Source organism: Sebastes fasciatus, chromosome 12, assembly GCF_043250625.1.
Source record: "Sebastes fasciatus isolate fSebFas1 chromosome 12, fSebFas1.pri, whole genome shotgun sequence".
Lineage (NCBI taxonomy): Eukaryota > Metazoa > Chordata > Actinopteri > Perciformes > Sebastidae > Sebastes > Sebastes fasciatus.
Genome location: NC_133806.1, coordinates 3,577,213 through 3,601,410, shown reverse-complemented (window position 1 = coordinate 3,601,410; position 24,198 = coordinate 3,577,213). Strand labels below are relative to the sequence as shown.

General features: G+C 42.6%; 1 protein-coding gene across 1 annotated transcript in view; it reads right to left on the bottom strand.

Moving 5' to 3' along the window:
* Window positions 1–24,198, bottom strand: part of phldb3 (pleckstrin homology-like domain, family B, member 3) — a 35,640-nt gene that overhangs the window by 1,066 nt on the left and 10,376 nt on the right. Inside the window, exons 2-14 of the mRNA XM_074652623.1 lie at window positions 21,837–21,985; window positions 20,117–20,227; window positions 18,875–19,012; window positions 17,150–17,278; window positions 12,717–12,899; window positions 8,505–8,615; window positions 5,802–5,903; window positions 5,343–5,433; window positions 4,629–4,794; window positions 2,708–2,789; window positions 2,164–2,313; window positions 867–1,089; window positions 27–112 (exon numbers count right to left, since the gene is read on the bottom strand). Of these exons, the coding sequence (XP_074508724.1) occupies window positions 27–112; window positions 867–1,089; window positions 2,164–2,313; window positions 2,708–2,789; window positions 4,629–4,794; window positions 5,343–5,433; window positions 5,802–5,903; window positions 8,505–8,615; window positions 12,717–12,899; window positions 17,150–17,278; window positions 18,875–19,012; window positions 20,117–20,227; window positions 21,837–21,983 (1,719 nt within the window). The 5' untranslated portion in view covers window positions 21,984–21,985. The remainder of the gene's footprint in view (window positions 1–26; window positions 113–866; window positions 1,090–2,163; window positions 2,314–2,707; window positions 2,790–4,628; window positions 4,795–5,342; window positions 5,434–5,801; window positions 5,904–8,504; window positions 8,616–12,716; window positions 12,900–17,149; window positions 17,279–18,874; window positions 19,013–20,116; window positions 20,228–21,836; window positions 21,986–24,198) is intronic.

Here is a 24,198-nt window from a genome sequence, read left to right as displayed (position 1 = left end):
TCAGTTGTTGGTGTATGAGAACTCACAGAAGTGGCTGTTCGTAGATGGTCGAGGTAAACTTCTTCTATGGCCTGGAAGTAGATGACTCCCTTTAGCTTCCTCTCATCACAGTCTGCAGCAAAAAACAGAAGCAGGATAGAAAAAAAATGTGGTGACAACAAACTCATTTATCATTTTAAGTCCACATTCTTTTAACTGCATTAAATAGTTGCATGTACTTAAAGAGGACCAATTATGCTTCTTCCCTTTCCTTTAGTGTGTTATATAGTTTTTTTTGTGCATGTAAAAGGTCTGCAAAGTTACAAAGTCCACGCCAAAGGGAGTCACTCTCCCCCACAGAATCACTGCTCCTGAACTGCTTGAAACGCCTCGCTTGAAGTCCCGCCTTTTCTTCTGTAATGTGGTGATGTCACCAAGTAACACATCTGCACAACACCTGCCTAGTAGCTAGTTTGGCACGCCCTCAAAAAAAAAAGCTAGTTAGAGCGGAGCTGAAGAGAAGTCCAAAGAGTTTGGTTCAGTTGATTAATCAGGCATAGTCGGTATGAAAAGAAAAACATTGAACATTAACGTATGTAAACCAGTTCTAGTAGAAACCCCAAATACTAGCATGCACCTGAAATGAGTATTATAGGTCCTCTTTAAAAAAGAAAAAGATGTTTTCTCTTGAGGTATATTTTTTTTGGGGGTGAAATATAATAGAATGTGCTGCATAAACGGGGAGGATAAAGGCTGGAAAATAATGTTATTGATGCAATATTATTTGACAACATGTTTGACTTCCTTTTAGTGAGCTAGTGTGACACACGTTGATGCAAACACTCAATCAGTATGTGCACACACACCACTCTCCCAGCCAGTCTAACCTGTATAGTAGGCTAGTCGTCTGTGGTCCATGTCAAACAGGAACCATCTCTTCTTCCAGGTCTTGACCCTCCCCCCTCGTTTGGTCAGGAAGCCTGCGCAGCGTCGAGGCGTCATCCGCAGGTCCGGGCAGCCGGTCACTCCGTGACCCAGAGACTCCACATGGGCCCGGAGGTTAAAGTTGGGAGAGAGGAAGAGAGGCAGGCTGCTCCGCTGGACGGCCTTCTGTGATCAGAGGATGAAACATTTACATTAGATGGGATCACGGGACTCGGCAGGTCTGACAAGATTTGTTGTGCTTTTCTTGTGCATGTACTTAGATGTTTGTCTGCTTTACTTTGTCCTGGTCCCTCGCTCTATATAGTACACGGCTTATACAGTCATCATGAGGAGAGTGTGAAAAGAAATCTGACAGATTTAATGTAATATTTCTGAAACTGTTCTCAAATAATGACTAACCATTGATAAGAGTTAAAGATTCAAACACAGAAAAACAGGAACATAATATATATTTGCATTATGGGAAAGGTAGGATTCAGTGTTTTTGGATATTGAACTATAGACAGACAGACAGACAGACAGACAGACAGACAGACACAGACAGATAGAGAGACAGACAGATAGACAGATAGACAGATAGTAACTTTATTGATCCAGAGGGAAATTCAAGAATATTATATATAATTAGAATTATATATATATATAAAATTATTAATAATAATTAAGTATAATTATATATTATATATAATTATATATATATATATTATATATATAATTATATCATTATTATATATTATTCTAATTATATAATAATGATATAATTAGAATTATATAATTATACTTAATTATATTAATTATTATAATGGGATCATATGTTTTTTGATCACATAGACTCAACAATTAAGCCCAGATAGAGTAGTTTAATAATGCTGTTTGACATAACTTCAGACTACACCAAATACATGAAAAAAGGTTTGTTCTGAGGCATTTATTCATTTCTCAGAAAAACAGTTACTATCTCTGGACTGTATCTTTAACCAAATCAGACACTTTTAGGCTTTTCTATGTGATCTTCTTTTGACAACTCATTTTTTCACTTCCATTAACTGAGCCTCCCCTGAAACGTTTTGGAGCCCTCTTGGGGAGGCCCGCCTAGGGGAACTACTGTGGCTGACGCGAAAATGTGAATGGCCTCACACTAATGAAAACAAACTTATATGCTATTTCTGCCAATAGATCCCCCTAAATGCGACACGCTGACCCTTTAACACCATCTTATGGATGTCATTTCATACATACCTCTGGTGAGTTTAGGGGTGTACTGGCCTTTGGTTGCTCCTTTGGTTCTGGTTCTGGTCTTTGTGGGCTCTCTGGCTCCTGTGGCTCTGTTTTGGGAGAGTTTAGCTCTTTCTGCCTTCTCTCCTCCAACAGCAACCACCGTCGCTCTTCCTAAGTGCACACATGTATCACTGAAAATTATTAGCCATCTTCCAAAAAATGTGACGACCCCTTTCAGGGTAACGGATTTAGACAATGATGACACTGCTCTGATGGAGTTGTATTTACGATGGATAACTTGATGTGTGCATCCAAAAAAAGAAACCTGGCATCAACATGTACTCCTTAATGTTCCCATTTCTAGTTTCAAACTCACAATCATATGGCTACACATTCTTGGCATTCTGCACACATGCATTACAAACATCCACACATCTGCTGGCTGTTTTTTCGGACCATCATGTGCGAGCCGAGTGGGTGTGAGTGATCAGACAGCCGTGTCTAATGCAGTGTGTCTCGGGTGATTAGAGGTGTCAGCGAGTGTTTCCCACGGCAGGTGACTCACCCTCTCTCTGAGCAGCCTCTCCCTCTCTGCCTTGGCTTCCCTCAGTTTCTTCTCGATCTCAACAAGATCCAACAGACACGGGCTGTGTGAGAGGAATAATAATAATAATAATCAGAATAACGGCATCGGCCAATTACAGTAACGGTTATGTTACAAACAACCCTGGTATGTGCAGAAGGGTGGGAAATCTTTGTAGGCAAAAATCAGGAGCGGCACTGCAATTAAATGATTTATTCATGTAACTGTCAGAGCTGTCCTGCTCCTGAGATACAAACATGCCGCTGAGATCAGTCAAACAAATTCACATTTAGCACATGAACTGAGTTTGCTTTAACCAAATAAAGCTGGCATTACAGTAAACACCAGAGGTGGGACACCAAGTCATTGTTTTGCAATTCACAATAAGTCTTAAACCCATGTCAAGACAGGCAAGTCCCCCTCATAATGCGCACTTCCCAACATGTAATGCCATTTAACAATAGAGCAACTGATGCCAACTGGCGCTCAGTAACGTAACGTTAGTTATCGTGGTTTTCTCCTGCAACTTGATTGGATGCTGTCAGATTGGTAAAATAACCAAATGCCGTTCGGTGTGCTGAGGATCTCATCGCTGCTTTTTTGCAGATGATTGCACTCACTGGATCGTTTCGCAGCGGAGTGTGAAGCGGCCGGGATGAGGATCAGCACCTCTAAATCTGAGGCCATGGTTCTCAGCAGGAAACCGATTGATTGCCTTCTCTGGGTAGGGAATGAGTCCTTACCCCAAATGAAGGAGTTCAAGTACCTCAGGGTATTGTTCACGAGTGAGGGGACTATGGAACCTGAGATTGGCTGGAGGATAACCAATACTGGCCAAAACCACTAAATAAGACCCAACGTTGAATAAACTGGAATGATCTTTTATTGTAACTGCACCGTAAGCCAGGACTTTTAGTCAGAAACTACTTTTCAAGGAACTAAAAGGTTCCTTCAGCCCGCTGTTGTCTGCGTTTCCTCCACGGCATAAAGACCTGTGACGATGAGGCAGATTAGTACGCTGACGTATGAAAAAGCAACATGACGTGTGACGTGGGCTGCTAGTGGTCACAGCGGTAAACACTCTGCAGCCTGCAGATCAGTGTGTCCGCCTGTTTACTCTAAGAAACACGGAAACAAATAAACGTTAACTGCTGCATATATTTACTGATACACGTTGGATGTAATGAATGAAATGAAAATAAGAGCGTCTGCGAGTATTTGATGGTTATTTATTTGTGCTTTAGAGCGTAAACGCCGTGAAACAATCAGAGAATACCTTTTCTTTCTCTCATTCACAGCACCGCCCCGCTACATCTCTTCTAAAGTTATCACTCGTGATCTCCCTCTCTCTTTTTCTCTCTCTCGTTTTTAAAGAGTTAGGAAGCCGACAGCAGAGCCTAACTTTACTTTAATGTTATCAAACAAAGAGAAATGTTCCTCTTTCGTTCTAAAATGGTCCTAAAGCGATACTAGAGTACTTCCTTGTTTATGAATGAAGTGGTACAGTTGAAGCAGCGGCGCTGTGTGTGTGTGTTTGACCAATCAGTAACAGTCATCCCTGTAAACTCCACCCCGAAAGTTCCGGTACTTTCAGAAATTACTACCCCGTGGCCTTTTTACCCTGCAAAAAGGCCACGGAAAATGTCCCCAGAACTTAATTAAGACCCTGGTCCCTGCTGTCGTTCAAAAGGTTCTTAGTTCCAGGGGAAAGTTCCTGCGGTGGAAACGGGGCTTTACATAAAAAGTGATCTTCCTCACAGTTTTGTTATTCTGAAATAAAAAACCCTCACACACTCCAAATGTCTCCATCCTGTGAGCAGAGCTATGAACTATAAAAATGCCCCTACTCTTCATTTCTCTCTTTAACAAAAGTGCTCATCAAACGAGCAGTGAAGTAGCTGACCTGGCAGCGCGGGAGCTTGTTGCGCTGTTGCACGGAGTGAGGAACCCGCCGCCGTTGCTGGTCCCGTGTCTGTGGCCGCCGCTGTGCCCGTTGCTGAGCCTGTGGGAGGAGAGGGGGGAAGTGAAAGCCTCTGGGGTCTGGCTGTCTGGAAGCATCCTCACCAACCCTGAGAGAGGAAGAAGGAGATAAGAGAAAAGACACACGAACATGCATCGGTCAGCGCAAATAGCTTCATATGAGATGTGGTGTGAGAGGATTTGTGCGAGTGGTGGCTGTGTACCAAGATGATGAATCACATTAGATCAAGAATTTACAGTTACAGCTTTCGGGAACAGACTAAGTACGAAGAAGCACACCTGGCAAGACTTGACATGACCTTGTAGATCAGGCTACGGGGATATTTGGTGAAACATAGGTGTGTGTGTGTGTGTGTGAAAAATAGATACTACTGAGGAGATTACGTATATAGGCTCTTCTCTGGCTCACCCGGTCGGTACAGGAAAATCCTGCTTTCTACCAACGTAATAACAACCTGCCGACTCTGCTGACACACCTTTGATTTGACTAAAAGGGAGGGAACTGAGCAAACAGTCAGACAAAATGAGCACATGAGTGCAGACAGAGAGGGTTTATTGTTCTATATCGTGGTGCTCTCAGCTTAAGCAATCAAAAGCACAATAGAAAACAGAGAAAGAGGGGCTGGTAGTCGCTCACCCTGTGCTGACATCGGCCTGTCGTTGAGTTTGTTGTTGCGGTGCGAGGAGCTCCGTCTTCTGGGCAAACTGGCAGATTCTTTGTATGGATCCTACAAAATAATAAAACATTTCAACTTCATCTTAAATCTTATAAACTAGAGCTGACGTGATAGAACAATTAGTCTATTGTTTGATAATCGATTAAGTCTCTTTTTAAGCACCAACACCAAACAATGCACAGCTTCCAGCCTCTAAGATGTAAATATATACTGGGTTATGGATACTGGTCTTAAAGTATCTTTGAGTTTTTGACCAATGAAATAAGACATTTTAAAGAGGCCTCCGGGAAATTGTGATGGGACATTTTCTAGAATAAATGATTGATATCATCGTTGAGAAAATTACAAAAAAGGAATCAATAATGAGGATAACTGTTAGTTGTGAACACATTCTGTAACCATGGTGACACGCTGCATACCTGAGGAGGCTTGTGAACGGTCAGAGGGGAAAGTGACATCATGCAGGGGGCTGAGCCGGTGATGTTGGACCAATCGGCGAGCGGCTTCTTCTCTTTGAGAACCTGCAGGACCCCAGATTCAATTTCATTTAAAAATTCAGTAACATGCCACCCGCGATGAAAAAATGACTACAAGGCACAAAAACAAAAGCAGTTTAAATGAACGAGAGCGGCAGGGGGAATATGACAGATAAACACGGTGACTGATGAAAGCTGCTGCTTCGTTCGACATACCACGTCTGCCTGAGAATGAAAACTCCACTTCCAAGAGGGATCGTAATGAGTTAAAAAAGTATCATCGCCTCTCTATCTCTCCCCCCGACCCTCCCTCCCTCCTCACTTGACTCACAAACACATGAGCAACTCAGTCGCCACATGCGGTCCACTGTTTAACCCTTATCTGTCTCTTCCACTACTCTACACCAGTACATGCCCACATTTATACAACAGCTACTGATCCCTGGGTTTTGTTTTCTTCTACATCTGTGTTTCAACAATGAGATCCAATCAGACTCAAACTATCTACTACACAAGTCATATATCTATCAGACACAACACGCTCTCAGCATTAGAGTGACTACTACACGTGTCAGTAAGTAAACCACATCCTGCACGCGGTCGTATCGTATTCACACACACTTAAGACATGTTGTCTGACGCTGTCTCGTCCCTCTCTCCTCCTCCGTGCTGCCACTCCCTTCTAACCTCCCTCCAGCTGTTCCCATTCTCTCATTTAGCAGATGAGCAGAGGAACTAAACGTGAAGGAAGTTTTCCTGACAAAGAAAAATTTGTACCGCACATATAGATTTAAGTGCATTTTTTTCTTTGGCTTACCGCTTGTTAGAAAGGATGGTGTAACTTCTCCCAGCTGGCCTTCTCTCCCTCTCACACATCCACACACACTCACATGTCCACACACATTCACAAAAGCAGCGCCCTCCCTCACATTGCTTACTCCTCCCTCTATCCCTTTCCTTCCCACTCTCTCTCTCTCTCTCTCTCTCTCTCTCTCCCACTCTCTCTCTCTCTCTCTCTCTCTCTCCACTCTTCTCCATGTCTGATTCGCTTTTTCCTCGTCCACGTCTTGTCTCATCTGGTGCAGTCATAAGTCTGATCAAAGGCAAACCACTGGCTGTGTGACAGTTTAATTAGTAACTGAGTAAATCACAAAGGAGCAGCAAGTATTCATAATAAACACTGATAACACATGGCAGCGTGGGCTGTCCACAGTTACATTATGTTTTGAAGCTTAGCACCTTAAGGCCGAGTATGAAATCAATCACTATAGTGTTATAATGGTAGAGCTTAAACGATTAATCAATTGATCGATTAGATGTCAACTATTAAATTAATCGACAACTATTTTGATCAAAGGAATATATGATTAATATTGAGTTAATTGTTGGAGTTATGGAGAAGGTGTAGGATCATATACTTCTTCCAACTTCTTTTCGGACATTACATTATAATTATTTGTTAACTGATTGTTTGCTGTTCATTTTATTTGTTATTCTTGTTTTGTTTTAGGTTTTTGTTACATGTTCGAAATAAATAATTAATTAAAATAAAGTGAAACGAAATGGTTGTCACTGTCCACTCATATTAAACATGAATCCAATTAGTATATGAGCGTATGAAAGTAATATGCAAGAGAAGCATATCATTTGTTATTATGAAAGGCCGAATGGTGCGTCGCTTTAAATGCTGCGGCCGCAAGGGATTGTGGGAAGTTATTCTCTCTTTTCCTTTGGTAAAGGATGCTCCAATGTATCCTCTGCTAAAGGAGATAATAAAGGAAGCATTGAAGCTCCTTTCCTCAGCATTTGGTGAATTCAAACAGCTCTTATCACGGCTGATACTGAGATACTTCAGGGTCTTTTCACTCCGTTAGGAACCTTCCTAAGCAAAAAGGACTATTCAACCGCAACCTGGTATTAGCAGAAATGGAACATAATCTTCCTAACTATGTGTTCAGACTACACGATATTTTTGTCTTTGACGATGGTCACCATGTCAGATCTAACGATCACAGCGCCATAAGACTCTTGCAGTGTCTTGGTTGGGTGACTGGCTCATGGCGACAGAAGCGTTGTGTTGATGCTGGCGGTCTGGTGTTGCAAAAAGAAAAAGAAAAGAAAGAAAAAAGGGTTGTGGATGCGCTCCTGGGTGGCACAGAGATGACGGTACGGGCTGTCCATACTTCAGTCAGTTTCGTTGTCCCACCTGACAGCAGCAAACTTGCAATCCCTCCTCCTTTTCGCCATGTTTGTTTATAACCAAGTGACCTGACTGCGACTGTGCGCTGGATAGAGCAGCTGATCGGTCAAATCAAAGGAACACGTGGTTGGAGATGACGTCACTCTAGACGTGTCAAGACGAAAAATTCTGACAGGCTAGACTTTTCCTCGGGGTGTCGTGGGGCGTCCCAGACGTGGCGTCGGTTGTCGTGTGCTGTGACACACTACACGCAATAAGAGGATCGATTTACGCACACGACACTCATTTATCGTCCCCGATCCCCTACGACGACCGTGTCGGGCTGTAATCGGGCTGATATTATGTAGTTTGAACCGGGCATAACAGATCCTGTGAAATGTTACACACTGTTCCTTTAAGTAGCAGTGGTCATAGTGATAGTCCACGATATCATAAATCCCTCTTACCGTTTGACTTGTGTGGACGAGGTCTCTCCTCTCTTTCCTCAAGGCGTTCAGATCCCTCTCCTTCTCCCTCTCCATCTCCTTCAGCTCTCTCTGTAACTGCTGGACTCGCTCCTGAAAATTCACAACATAATTCCCATCAGAGTGGAAGGCCATATGGTCTCTTCTCCTTTAAAAAGAAATGGCATGTGCTGTATCTGATTCATCTGGCTGGCCTGAGTTTACTTAATCTTTTCATTATGTTGTGGTGCAATGTTGGGTAAACATCCCTGATGCATGTGTGTGTGAGCGAATGCGGAGCCCCGAGCCGAGTCGAGCCGATCTCCTCAGCTGAGGCACAATGCAAATCAAACATCCATTTTGCAAGTTAATGAGAGGCACGAGAGGGACATGTGACAGCAGGGCTGAGAGTGCAACTCAAAAGAAATGATGGACTGGTATTAAATCACCCAACCTTAGGACAGCAAATATGACACAGTGAGAGAGACAGACCGACGGAGTGTATAGAGATGAGCTGTCGCCTGGCCTCACTGCAGCTGAGTCAACTACCATCCCTCTCACACAATCCCCCTCTTCTTCTTCTCTCACTCTGCACTCCTCCTCTTACATACTCCAGCTACTTAGGGAACAATTCAACATTATTCTCACCATCTAACCTATTGTCTATATTCATATGTTCTTGTGGAATCTGACATGTGAATGGAAAAAACAGCCATTTTGGAACTTCCTATGTCAGAATGTGAACAAACGTCAAGACATGTTACAGCTGCTCTCACTTGCTATCAGAAAAAAACAACAACTTGGAAATAGTGAAGGCTTCAGAAATAATTCAGATACATGAGATTCAATACGTAGTCACCTAGATGTCACCCATTGGTTTGTGGACTGCTATTTTGAAGCTTGCGTTCGGCATTTTGGCCGTCGCCCTCTTGTTTTTGCAACCAGAAGTGACACAAGAGGGTGGAGCTAAGTACAACCGAACGCTGAATAAGACATTTTTAGGGCAACCAAAATGTTACAGTTAACTTCCATGAACTGAAAACACACTGTGAAAGGGTTAAAGTAGTAAGATGAAAACACGGAGAACTCCCAGACCGGACAACGTCATGGTAGCGACCTGTCGATCACAAGGTAGCCCCGCCCTAAAGCATCCCCTGCTTTATGGTCTATTTGACTCTAAATGGGACCATAATTTACTAAATGAACATCATGCTGTATTGAAGAAGACTTGAAACTAGCGATTGAGACCATAAACTCATGTTTACAATGTTTACTGAGGTAATAAATCAAGTGAGGAGTAGGCTCATTTTCTCATAGACTTCTATACAGTCAGACTTCTTTTTGCAACCAGAGGAGTCGCCCCCTGCTGGCTGTTAGAGAGAATGCAAGTTTAAGGCACTTCAGCATTAAATCACTATCCAAACAAAGTACACACTAAGGTACCAATGTCTCCACAGTTGGCGCCTCACTGTAGTTATACATTTAGGATTTAAGTGCCAACATGTTCCATCTTCAAATTACTGTGTAAATCCGAATCTGAGGAGTTTTACGGTCTCCCAGTTTATTCTATTTCTTGACTCTCCATCACAAAGCTGCAGAATGAATTGTTTAACAATGACAATCATCATCTTGGCTTCCACAGTAAATCAGATTAATTAGGTGGTATATTGTCTCTGCATTTAAAGTGGTGCTTCCAATCAAGCCCGCTCTATTCAAAACTGTCTGGCCAATCACAGCAGGCCTTTTTCAGGCACGCCGCTTCACAGAAACAGGTTTTAAGTTTAAGCTGTATGCCTTGGAGAAATCCTTTTTATTTGGTTGCATGATATGGTGGCATTATTGTTGCTCTTTAATTGATTTGTATTTCATTTGTACTTAAAAAGATTCATCAATTTCATGTCAAGCATATTTCTTTTAAAATTAACATTTGAAATCAACCTGTAAATAATTATCAGGGCAGTTTTCTGCCAATTCAAAATGATCAAGTGTGATACCTCTATTGCATTCTTAAAGTAATGATCTTGAAGATTTTCACTTCAATAAATATCCGTTAAAGGACCAGTGTGTAACCATTCGGGGAATCTATTAGTAGAAATGGAATACAATATTCATAACTGTTTTCATTAGCGTATAATCACCTGAAACTAAGAATCGGAAGACCGCCATGTTGCAGCACCATGTTTCTACAGTAGTCCAGAACGGACAAACCAAACACTGGCTCTAGAGAGCCTTTTGCGTATTTACATTTTTGAAGGCCACCGTAGTTCTCAGACACGCTTGTGAAACTGCAGTAACATGAGCCTAAGAGAGCAAAACCATGGTACCGCCAGCCGCCGTCTGACTTCCGTTGCTCCTAAAGTAGTGTTATTATGGTAAAGATGACCTCTGAGTGAGGTGAACGGCGTCACCACGGCGGTGGCTCACATTACCGCAGTCTTGGAAAGGGAGGAGTGAGCAGAGGGATACTCAGTTGAATCTACAACCTCACCGCTAGATGCCGCCAAATCTTACACACTATCCCTTTAAATCACGATCTAAAAAAAAAAAAAAAAAAGAGATACAAGCGGTGACACTGGAAGAGAGATCCAAAAACATTCCTGCAATTACCGTTTATCGCCATAGGTGCCGCCAAAGAAAACTTTAAAACATAAATAAATAATCATGATCTCAATGTTGAACAAAACTAATCCTGATTATCATTTTATCCATGACAACGTAGCCTTGCTCCAAAATTTCCCAAATCCCCTCATGCGTTTTATCTTTCCATCTTCTCCATGGTTGTCGCTGCTCTGCTTTGCCTCCGTCTTGCTCTCTTGATTTCTCTCTCATGGTGGCCTCTGATGTAATTAAGCTTGCTGTACAGAGTCATGTGACGGTGTCAGGGTGATGCTGGTGAGAGTGAGGTAGAGGTTCACGCTTTAGTCACCATTTAACGGCGGGGAGAGGAAGGAGGGCGAGTCTTAACCTGCAATGACAACCGTGGCCTGTGACTTGAGGAGATTGTGTATAACGTGTCTGAGGATACTGTTAATAATGTGGTGATGAGTCCTTCAGGGCCAATAAAGATGATTTTCAGTGCAAAAATAGAATCTGAGCAAAATTTATAGCTTCGTTGATCAATGCCAACAACTCTGTGATTATTGTAGGAGGAACTCAGATTTGTGGCTTTTAAAGTTCACTCTCTGGTCGGCCCTCTCCTTATATTAACTCTGAAAAGAAGAAGATTCATTTCAGATGCTCACAGTTGAAGAACAACTTTTTCTTCAGTCACAAAGGGAAGAAAAAAAAAATCTGCTTCAGTAAATGTTTGTCTGATCTCTGCTGTGATGGTTTACTCTTCACAGTCATGACTATAAATACTCTTATATATACAATTACTGGTCACAAATAATAGCGTTGGGAGGAGGTGGGTGTCTGTGCAAGAAAATCAAACAATATTGTAGGAGTAGAGGTTAAAGGTTATTGGTATCATCATTATTATTATAATTGGGTTATTAAAGGTTCTAAATTAGACATCCAGAGCATTAATATAGCAGCAAACAACTATTTGCTACGTAGGGATATAGAGGAGTAATGTCTACCTGAGCAGAGAAAGAAGTCACTCTCCCTCTGTGTGTGTTGGAATCCGAGTTTCTCCACGCTTTGTTAGTGCATGTGAGCGTGTCCGAACTGGCTAGCTCACAGTCGCTGCTCTGCACTGCTCTCATACGGCGGTTACAGCTGTTAACAGCGTGCGAAACGACGGCGTTGTCGTCGCGGAAGCGTAGCCACCACCTTCCGGTTCGGCTCGCCGTGCGCCATGTTGAGAGCCGTTGAGAGGCAATAGAAATGCTCCCAATCTACCGTATTGAGCTACTTTAATGATATCATAAACATCATAAACTTTGTAGAGCTGGAAGGTTCACTCTTGTAAACTGGATTTTGTTCTGAATCTATTGTCAAAAATCACATGAGCAGATGTCTTTGCAGGGTTACTGTATTGGACTTTATTGTTCCTGTTATTTTGTCCACCTGCTCTATGAACAAATCTGACGTCACGAGTCTGTATCAGAGGGGAGTTCGTGTGAAGGTTAATCCCCCGTCAGCCTGGGGGGGGGTAAACACTGACAGGAAGCACATGACACGCAGATAAGCTGCAAACCCGTATAACACGTCAGGAGCAGCTGTGAAATTCTCTGAAAAAAATTCCTCCCACGACTCGCTGTTGTTGTTTACCTGCGCCGCGTTGATCGCATGCTGCTGACGCGAGATTTCCTTCTCCATCTCCCCTGCACGCTCTCCCTCCTTCTCTTCGTCCGCCGTGCTCTCGTCCTCCTCATCGATGCCGCTCTCTTGCTCCAGAACACGGAACTCCCAGTCCTCAAAGGCCCGAACTGACGCTTCCATCGCCTCTTTCTCCTGCATTCAACACAGAATTAGTCAACATAACCAGTTTTTAACAGCCTTTGATTTATTTTCATACTTGGGTTCACTTTTTAAAATGCTGGATAACAAGTTAAAACTTAAGGGTAATAAACTGAACTCAGATTTTAATGAGCAACACTGTACATGTTACTACTTCTTTGTTATTTAACCTCTCCCCAGATTAATCTGTGAATATGTTGTTTTCTCACAGACGGACTTCAGTTACAGCTAATAAAATCCTGTTATAAAGTTGTTTAAATGGTATGAAAATTTTGTATGAAAATAGTGCTAATTTCAATATGCTACTCCTCCATATTCCTGGATATACATACTCCTTATTTAGCAATATTATATGTTTTAATGATAATATCATGTTCATATTAAGACACAGCAACGTGCACATGTTGCCTCAAAGTAGTAGCTTTCTCAGTACAGAATCAAAGGCTTTAGTACAGACTTTATATTGATAGAAGATAACAAATCTGTCTTAAACCTGCAGTAGGCTGAATGTTTTCCATAATAACCTTTCAGCATATTGTAATTCAAGTGTTCTGTGAGATAACTAGACTTCTGCTCCTCCTCATGGCTCTGTTTTCAGGCTTTAAAAAATCTAGCCCGTGACGGGAGACTTTGACCAATCACAGGTCATTTCAGAAAGTGAGAGAGAGCGTTCCTATTGGCTGTGCCCCGGTCATGTGACCGGAACTTTGCGTTTCTTCACCAGATTTCACAATAGCTTCAAAAACATTCTCACTTTACAGCTACTTTACTACTTGCTACTTTGAGCTACTTTAATGATACAATTGCTTCTTACACAAAAAAAACCTTCATGAACACAAAGTCTTAGATGGAGGTGAACATTTTCACTACTATTAAAGCTGCAGTAGGCAGTTTATATTTTTGGCATCATAGGACAAAAGTTCCATAATAACCTTTCAGCATATTGTAATTCAAGTGTTCTGTGAGATAACTAGACTTCCGCTCCTCCTCATGGCTCTGTTTCCAGGCTTTAACAAATCTAGCCCGTGACGAGAGTTGTTTTTTTTGAGTGATTGACAGCTGCTCATAGACGTCAGGCTCCAGCTCTGCTCTGATTGATCGTTTTCCTCCGGTCTGTGAAATCTTGCAGATGCCGTTAGGAGCACCGGAGGACACAGAGGCACATGCTTTTTTTTCAGGTTACCTGTCTCATGCACTTCTGTCAGGATATACTGAACTTTTTTTTTAATCATATGTGCTTCATTTCTACCCACTGCTGCTTTAATAATTTTTATTATTCAGAAAATAACTTCTGGGAATTTGTATTCCTCTATACTTTGTCTATATAATCATTGGTTTTTAATGCTTTAATGCCAAAATGAATGTTCAAAAAGAGCCTAAACATGCTCAGTATATAAAAGTGCAAGTGCAGTTGAAAGTAAAAACGTGTACGGTCTCATTGTCTCATAACCGAAATACCTGTGCTCTTGTTCTTGTTCTGCATGTGTGTACTTAACTCTCCAGTTTTCATTCATGTGTGTGGTTCTTCTCTGTGGCGCAACTGGTGACAAACCAGTTTCTAAAAGCCCTTTCCAAATAAATATGACATGTCACAGCATAAAGTAACAACATGCTGCACCCAAACCGGTCATTAAACACTGCTTTTAAAACAAGGAGGTTCTGTCACATTCACCAAGAAAAACAAACATCCTATGTGCTGTGTGTGTGTGTGTCTCTCTGTCTCTCTGTGTGTCTGTGTGTGTGTGTGTGTGTGTGTGTGTGCGCGCACAGATGACACATCTGGTTGAACAGGAACTGAACAATCACACTTTGTGCAATCAAAAAACAGCATCATGTGTAGGAGTCAGAAACAGCACGCCAAGTATCGGTTTTAGATTCCACTTGGATAGCTGCCAATAACATCATTTATTACATTTCTTCTTCAATAAACAAATTCCGCAAGATTATATACTCCACCACACAGACTGAAGTGCATTGATCCAAAAACTGCCAACTGATATTTGAAAGCGCAAATATCAATACATTGTTTATTGGAAAGGTTCAAAGTATTGGGGTGAGAGCTGTGGACAGTTGGTCGTGTTTTTAAATATATGACCGACAACCGAAACCCTCTCGGAAGCAGTAAATAGACACACAGGCCATTTTTGTGCGGTTTTGACTGGTAACTGAGTCACTTCTAATCTAATAGATTTTGTATTTAGATCAAACCACCTTCTTAGTTTGATTACCAACATTTCTAGGAAACACAGATACGATACAGCTCTACTGATCAGCTGTGTTTGTGTTTTATATATATATTTTATTATGAAGTAGTTTCCATAAGGACCGCACCATTTAGAAAAAAAAGTATGTAATAGTGATTATTTTGACTGATATTGCAGTTGTGATTGGTAAATTATCATTTTTTACATCATTATTCTCATTTTCATTGAAAAACATATTAAAAATGGTGATTTTTTTTTGGGATCTGCACCAAACAAAGATGTTTTCTTAAGTCTTTCTTAGGCCTGGACATCTTTGCAGGACGATAAATTTAAAATGGTATTTCAACACACATTTCACCTTTAAAAAGGGACTGTTTGTAACTTCTTACACGTATAAATCATTGTGGGTCGGTGTCCCATGCGCGCTCGCGCGTGGCTACGCTGTTCAGACTCAGACTCCAACACAAACTACAGTGAAGCACCAAAACCTCTTGGTTGTATCTAGTGAAGCCCGTCTGTTAAACAGTGTTGGCCGCGGTCGGAGGACGCGGGGGAGACCGTAGCTTTGGTCTCCAGGACCGGAGTCTCTGCCGTACTCTGCTCCTTTTAGAAAATTGCAGTAGGCCGTAAGCGATTTCAATAAAATTTCGATTAATTGTGCAGTCCTAGTTTCTATTGTTGTTCAGGTAATGATGATATGTCAGACATGGAACACCCAACAGCTTCATCAACTGTTAAAGTCATGGCTTTTTGTCATTCAAAATGAGTGTCTTTTATGTCAATGATCCTAATGGTTTTATTTAGACATGACCGCACATTTACAGAAAGAGCAGCGTGAATTTGGGTAGAACAGGGTTTTAACCTCCTTTAGCCCCGGTCGCACTGCGAAGGGGCAAAATAATCATCTGGAATGAGAAGAATCTCCTCAACAACATCTTTTTACAGTGTTTCATAGACAGATTTTATTTTTCATTGTGCATAAGAGAAGAAATGTTTTACAGTGGTCTTAGAAAGGCAGAACAAGACGCACATTTCTCTCTGCATGTTTTACTTTGTGCTGCTGCGGCCTTCACGTTAATCTGACAGCATTCAGTTCAGAGATGTCACGAGACTCACAACACTTCTGTACCAAGTCAATGACAAAATCCTGAAAACTTTTTTCTTGTTGTTTTTCTACGCGTCAGAGCTCGAGACTAACGCCTACCCGTTGACGAAAGAAAATGTGTTTGGGACGCAATAAGCTCGCTATCGGCACATCCAGGGGACGCACCCTATTTTTTCCCTGATAGTGTTACATTATGAACAACAAATCTGCGTTGAAACCAGCAGGGTGCAAGCTAGTTAACGTTAGCTGTCAGCAGCTGGTAAGAAGCACAGTTCTGCACGGAGCTAACAGCTAACGCTAACCAGATGTTGCATTCCACTGATTTACATTACGATGTATTCAGGCTCTATTCAGTAAATGATTATTGGCTGAAGGTAAATTGTAACATTATAATGGTGTGTTCAAATGTAATCTTGTAAAATGTAGGTGTTTGAAGGGGATGTTTTCACAGAAATATGCAATAGATAATAGAGAGGGAATTATGAGCTGTTCAACTTCCTAACAAAATACAGTATGTAAACGGTAATAAAAGGAGAGGATGATGCAGTACATGAGATTTATTGTTTTACTTTTGTTTTTTACCATGGTATCAAACTGGTATCAAGAATCATGGAATTTAACTTGGCGTTGGTATCAACCACTAAATGTCTGGTATTAGGACATCCCTGGTTGAAAGTGATATAGAAATGGTGCTGTGTTCGATCGGGTAAGATTGCCGCCATGAACTTTTATCGTTAAAGTCACGGGGGTGCTCATTCAGACATGAGACCAACATGTTAAATTGCCATCACATTAACGAGACTAGTCCGAAAGAGAAAGAGCTGAACTTTCTGAAACATATGACTTTGTTTAAGACAAACCAGAAGTTGACATGCAAAAGTTTCTTTTTAGGTTGCTTCATTCATGACGAGGCTGCGTGCAGCTCAGCCACTCACCTGCTGCAGCTGCAGTGTGAGCTGTTCTCTCTGGCTCTCCGGCTGACTGGGGATCAGTTTCTCCTTCTCCTCATACCTCCCCTTCAGTTCATCCACCCTGCGTCTTTCCTCCTCCAGATTCTCTCGCTCCTGCAGTTACAGACAGTGAAGCAAGAGCACAGTCATCACATGACTCTTCAAAAGCAAAACAGAAACCATTTCAAAAGAGCAGAAAATAACACAAGTAACTCAACCGTGTTTACAGAGTTAGTTCTGAATGACCGCAGACGTCTAACTTCAAACCAGCTCTACTCCAACAGTCACTGCGTGGGAATTGACTTATCATGGACATGATCTTGTGTTGATGTTAGTGGACCATTACTCAGCCCACACATTTCTACATGTGTAATTCCTCAAACCAACCTTTTGTGTTTCTGTGATTGTGAAACTCATGTTAAAGGGATAGTTCGGGTGTTTTGAAGTGGGTTTGTATGAGGAACTTATCCATAGTCAGTGTGTTACCTACAGTAGAGGACAGTCGGCACAGGAGCAAATAAATTCAGTGCTGTCGATGGGGACGGCAGCAAAACGTAATTTAGCCACTTAAAAGAAAGGCTCACCCAAAAAAATCTATATCAGTTTAAAGCGTCAGTAGGCAGTATATTTTTGGCATCAGCATATTGTAATTCAAGTGTTCTGAGAGAAAACTAGACTTCTGCTCCTCAGCATGGCTCTGTTTTCAGGCTTTAAAACATCTAGCCCGTGACGGGAGACTTTGACCAATCACAGGTCATTTCAGAAAGTGAGAGAGAGCGTTCCTATTGGCTGTGCTCCGGTCATGTGACCGGAACTTTGCGTTTCTTCACCAGATTTCACAATAGCTTCAAAAACATTCTCACTTTACAGCTAAACAGTACACTACAAGATGATTCTGAAAACATCTGAGGAGAGAAATAGGCATTAACGTAACATAATATTGATTCATATTTGATCAGCGCTGCCTAGTTTGACCGTTTCGTCAGAGTTCGCGAGTGATTGACAGCCGGCTCTCATAGACGGCAGCTGGACAGCAGACCTCAGATCAGCTCTGACTGCTTATTTTCCTCCGGTCTGTGAAATCTTGCAGATACCATTAGGAGCACCGGAGGACACAGGAGGACACAAAGGCACATGATTTGTTTCAGGTTACCTGTCTCGTGAACTACTGTCAGGATATAGCGACCGTTTTATAAAAAATTACTTTTTTTTTTTTAAATCATATTTGCTCAAATCTCGCATACTGCAGCTTTTAGTGTACGCTATATTTAGAATATTTCGTACAAAAACACAGTATAGATAAGTTTCACTTTGAGTTCAATTCCCGTCAGAAAATATTCTAAATATAACGTACACTTAAACTGATATTGATTTTTTTTAGGTGAGCCTTTCCTTTAGGTGGCCAAAATCTGTTTTGCTGCCGGCCCAGTCCACAGCAGCACATCGCTTTGCTCCCATGCCTGGAACTCCTGCCTGCTTCTCCAAGCTGGGGGCGTGCTGACTCTCATCTACTGTAGGTAATACACTGACTATGGATAAGTACTTCATACAACCCCACTTCAAAACACCCAAACTATCACTTTAAGTCATTTAAATGTTACAATTACCACTATTATTCTGTTGGTCATGAATCATGACAGAAGAACACAATCATGGCATAAAACATTACAAATGCAACCAATGAAAAACATGAATTGTATCACATGATACCTTTTGTCTGTCGGTGCGTCTGGGCTTCCCCTTCTGTCTGGCCTCCTGCTGCAGAGCCTGCAGCTTCTGTGTGCGTCTGTCCAGCTGGGTCTTCTCCGTCTGCAGCTCTCCCTGCAGCAGGGCGATCTCCAGCTGCAGCTGAGAGGAGACAGGAGACGCTGAGCTGAATCACATCGACCAGAGCTTGAGCAAGTCACAGATATGCATTCCTTTACCGTGACTGAGTCAACGTTTGGAGACGGGCTTGGAGATTTAAATGTGCAGACTTCAGCAGAAGCACAATGTAAATCATTCGTCGGTCTCGTTGTTTATGTGTTGCAGCAGTCATAGTAGGTTAAAAGAACCCTTAATGAAACCTTAAAGGAATACTTAACCCACAAAATGACCATTTGTATATCAATTACTCACCGCATGTTACCTTAAATTCTTGAAGAAAAAAATCTGTTTACCTGGCATGCCTCCATGGCTAACAGAGAATCCAAAAACAGAGAAAAGTCTTGATGAATGAGTAAATAGGGGACTCGTTTAACAACAGCAAAACTATATCATGTCATCCGTTTACAAGCTCTCACACAACTCATGCAGTATAATCCATGTCTCACTTATCCAGTCACATGCATCTTAGCTAAAAGGCGGGAAGACATTGTGTGTAACATAGGTCAACATGTAACAGGAGTCACAGGATCCGTTCACCGATTGGCTGCGGGTCCTCTCTGACCGCACTTTGCTGCTAAAACTTAAACATTTCCCAACTTTCAGTTTGCAGAGCTCGGGAGCGGCCGCCGCAGCTTTCCATAGACATTGCATGGCAGTTCGCCGCAGGCCGCACTTCGCTGCTGCTCTGGTGTGAATTCGGCGTGACTATTTCAAACACTTGTGCATAAACAGTCTCAGGCTTGCGCAGGCGCGCTACTCGTCTGTGCGACTACTGTTTCCTTCAAGAATTCAAGGTAACACACGGTGAGTAATTCATATCCAAATGATCATTTTGGGGGTTAAGTATTCTTTCAACCACCTGTTTTACACAAAATTACATATTCTTAAAGTCATTCTAGGGCTGCAACTAACAATTATTTTTATATCAAATCATCTGCTGATTTTATTTCTCCCAAATAATCCTCAAGTCTGTGAAAAATGTCCAAAAAACAACATCACAGTTTCTCAGAGCCCAAGGTGTGATGAGACAATTAGATGTCCTGGTGCCCGTCTATGATTTGGGCCACAATCGTCCAACATGCTTACCTCGATCTTTAGTTCCTCTTTCTGTTGGTCGATCTCTGTGATTCGCTGTTGGAGCATTGAGGACGACGGCAGGACCCTCAGTGAGCCCATCTCCAGCTTTTTAACGCAGGACTGACAGAAAGGGGGGAAAAAAGCAGATGTGAAGTGACTTTATGCAAGATTTAATACAGGTTAGTAAAGTGGGATGATTCACTGGTTTAACTGCATCGAGCGAGATGCTTCTTTCTGCTAACATGCAGGAGCTACTGAGGTTGATTTCATGTGCCAGCACCACATTGTCTGACACACAGGGTGCATCCCAAGTCTTTTAATTGCATTCACGTTTCTGTATTTATTGATATTCTGATTGTGAATTCATTATTTAATAAACCAGAATATGATCATGGTGTGTATTGAACACTGGAAATGATGTATTAGGCTGAATGTTTGAGGGAAAATTTAAATGATGTAACCCATATCAAACCCGACATTCAGGAATTATCAGCCTCATGTGTGACTGAATGGAAATGACGATAAATGATGTAAAAGTGTTTCTCCTACACTCTCTGACTTTAACTGTATCCTTAATACAAGTTAATGGGGGAAATAACAGATCATGAAAAGAAAAGTCTTTCTAATAAATGAAGAAAGTATTTTAAGATCCGTTTGTCATGTCTTAAATAGCTCTTTCAGTGACAGGTTGCTTCAGCCACGGTGTGAGAAGGAGAGATACTGAAGGTCCTTCTGCTGCTGGAACACTGACAGTTAACACAGATTTGAACTAGATGGTGAATCAGAAGACAACTAGAACATACAACTTTTAATCTGTGATCTGTCTTCACTCCGGTATGAAACTCCAGTGATGTTGAGATGACAGTTAAGAGACTTGGGATGCACACATAAGGTGCATCTCAATTCTCTTATTTGTCGTTTCCTCGCTCCTCGATCCTCGCTTGAACTGGAAGTTGTTCTGGTGCACCATCTTGAAGACCGTCCCAAAGCTCTTATTTCTGCATGGAGGAGCGAGGAGCGAGGGGCGAGGACCGAGGAGCGAGGAGGGATCTCTGAGGAGCGAGGAGCGAGGAGCGAGGAGCGAGGAGCGAGGAGCGAGGAGGGACCTCTAAGGAGCGATGAGCGAGGATCGAACAGCAAGGAGGGATCTCTGAGGAGCGATGAGCGATGAGCGAGGAGCGAGGAGCGAGGAGGGATCTCTGAGGAGCGATGAGCGAGGAGGGATCTCTGAGGATCAAGGAGCAAGGAGGGATCTCTGAGGAGCGATGAGCGAGGATCGAGGAGCGAGGAGGGATCTCTGAGGAGCGAGGAGCGAGGAGCGAGGAGCGAGGATACACGAGAGCAGGCTTCACGGAAGTCTTTTACCGAAAGACACGCCCCCTTATTGGATATCAGTTACTGATTGGACGCTGCCGCCGACCGGACTGATCTGATAACTTTACCTCTCAACATCACTGAGTTTCATACCAGACTGAAGACAGATCACAGATTAAAAGTTGTATGTTCTAGTTGTCTTCTGATTCACCATCTAGTTAAAATCTGTGTTAACTGTCGGTGTTCCAGCAGCAGAAGAACCTGCGGTATCTCTCCTTCTCACACCGCTTCACCTTTATTACAGTGGGGGGGAAGTGGAGATGCTTCGTCCATCTATACACACAGTCTATGGTTTGACATGAAAGAGGCAAATTACTGCATCACCTCCATCGACAACTTCATCTCCCTCACTCACCCTCTCACTCTCCGTGCTGCTGCTCTCCGTGTCCGACTCCGCCCCCGAGGAGGCGGGGCTCTGACCTCCGGCCACTCTGGTGATCCACGGCGGCCGCAGCCCCTGCTGCCACGGGCTCCTGGTGCTCTCCATGTTATGTTGGGGCATTTCTAAAAAGGCAGAGACAGGGGAGGCAGTTAATGAGAGCTACTACTACTACTAGTGCATATTGTGGTAATCTAAGCTGCTGCACGGTTGAAGGCGTTTCAGGGATCAGGTGACAGTTCACAGAGGGGATTTCACAGCTGAGTAGTACAGCACAAGCTCTTTAAATAAAAACACAGAGAAATCCCCCCCGCTTCCAAAAACCAGTCCGTGATGGAGAAAACACCTTACAGTGAAGAGGAAGCAATAGTGAAAGAGAGAGAGAGAGAGTTCAGGATGTGGGCGGTGGTTTGCGGTTGTGTTTCAGGGACTCTCTCCTCTAGTGAAGGACACAGGAGTGATAAATGGTTTAAATCTTTTCCGTTGGAGGCTGTTGATGTGCATCAGCAGCGAGACTGTACATGAATGGAACTACAACAATCAGTGAAATACTACAAGAGAAATAGCCCACAACAATGTTGGAGCACAACTTTGAAGTACTTTTATGTTGTACTTTTTTGTGCAAATGTCATTGTATAGTGTTTACACTGTTCTACATCAAAGTGCTACCCGACATTTGGGAGTCAACCTAAAGGCCTATATTATCCTGGTCTCTTTATTCTATTCTGCCCTTTAGTCCTCTACTGTGTGGTCAAAACAAACACACACATGCACCGACCAAAACCAATTTGTGGGAAAATACTTTTGATTCCTATTGTCCAACCTTTTCCCACCATCCTCCCTCGCCCTCCGTGCCCTCCCCCTCTCTCTCTCTCCTTGTATCCAGACCTTATTAGGCTGCAGGGAATGCAGCTGGAGTGGAAGCACAGAGATAAATATACAGCTGAGATATGAGTGAGGGCTTCCAAACAACGACTGGCACACTGACATGGAGAGGGGGAAGCATGGACAGACAGGAAAGAGAAAGCATCAGGAAGTAAAGTGTAAAATGTTAAAGGCTTGTTTCTAGTGATGCACCAAATGTGCAACATGCAGCTTTACAGGAGCTGTCCTTGGAAATATAATACAATAATGTTCACAGAGGAAATATATAAATATTGCTCATCAGGAGGATATTTTTTATTGGAGTAATTCCAACTCCACCAGTCTGTCATCACTGGTGGAGTTTCATCAACATCCATAATCTTGGGTCCAGGTGAAATAAAGTGAAATCTGCACCTATAAAATGAGCACTAGACGATTATTTGTGAAATATCTACCTTTATATTGATATAATGTGTGTGATGGGACTATAGACGAACCCGGCGAACGCTTTGCGTGTTCCGCAATCTAGGGACGCCGCCATCACAGCAGTGGCAAGTTGTAGTGACTGTACTGTTTGCTAACCTCGTTAACTGGAGACTTTCAGGCGAATGCGTCCATGGCTGCTTGTCTCTGACAGATGAGTATGTATTTCAAATGGATTAAAGTCAAATTGAAGGTTTTATGAGGACGCAGCTGCCGCCACTACGAGCAATCACAACGATTCCGGTTGAGAGTCACCAGCTAACAGTTAACAGACACTTGGTACGTGTTCTGTTTGTCATGCTGACCGAATGATGTTTACTTTGTGGTCATCGGGTTTGCTCTAGTTAGAGCAACCTACATTACATTTCACAATAACGCCACAGTTAGTTGATTGAGTTAATTTATATTGTGGGACCACCGCAGACCCTAGAGAGGGTCTTTAGCCCACTAACATCGGTAGCTACCCTGGCTAAGCAGCTTAACTTAGCCAACGTTACGTGTTTCAGCCAAGCCCCCAGGAGGTGCGCCGGTCGTCGATCCCGACTTTCGGAATGGCCAAATGGCGGTACTGCAACTTCTGTGTCAGTCACGTGATGCCACTGGGCCCAAAAATACTTTTTCCCATAGACTTGCATTGGGAAGGAGACGTCTGTAACTCAACAGCTAATTTTTTTTCAGGTGAATCAACTTCCCAGTACGAACACTTGAATAGCTCTTATTTAAATCATTAGGTCCTAAAAGTTGTTAAATGCACTAATAGCTGAATCCAGAGTTATTTCTCTTCCTCCGTTCATGTGAATGAGACCCAGACCGAGGCTGGAGCGAGGACTGGGAGGCGGAGTTAGCAAGCCGTGACCGAGCCATGTGACTGAACGGATGCTACTGCGCCTGCTCTATGGGCCCAATGGATGCGGAAGATTGCCGGAAGATCCGGGTACTTTTCCACTCGGAAGTCGAGCCATTTTGGCTTCATGCGCCACTGAGCAACTTT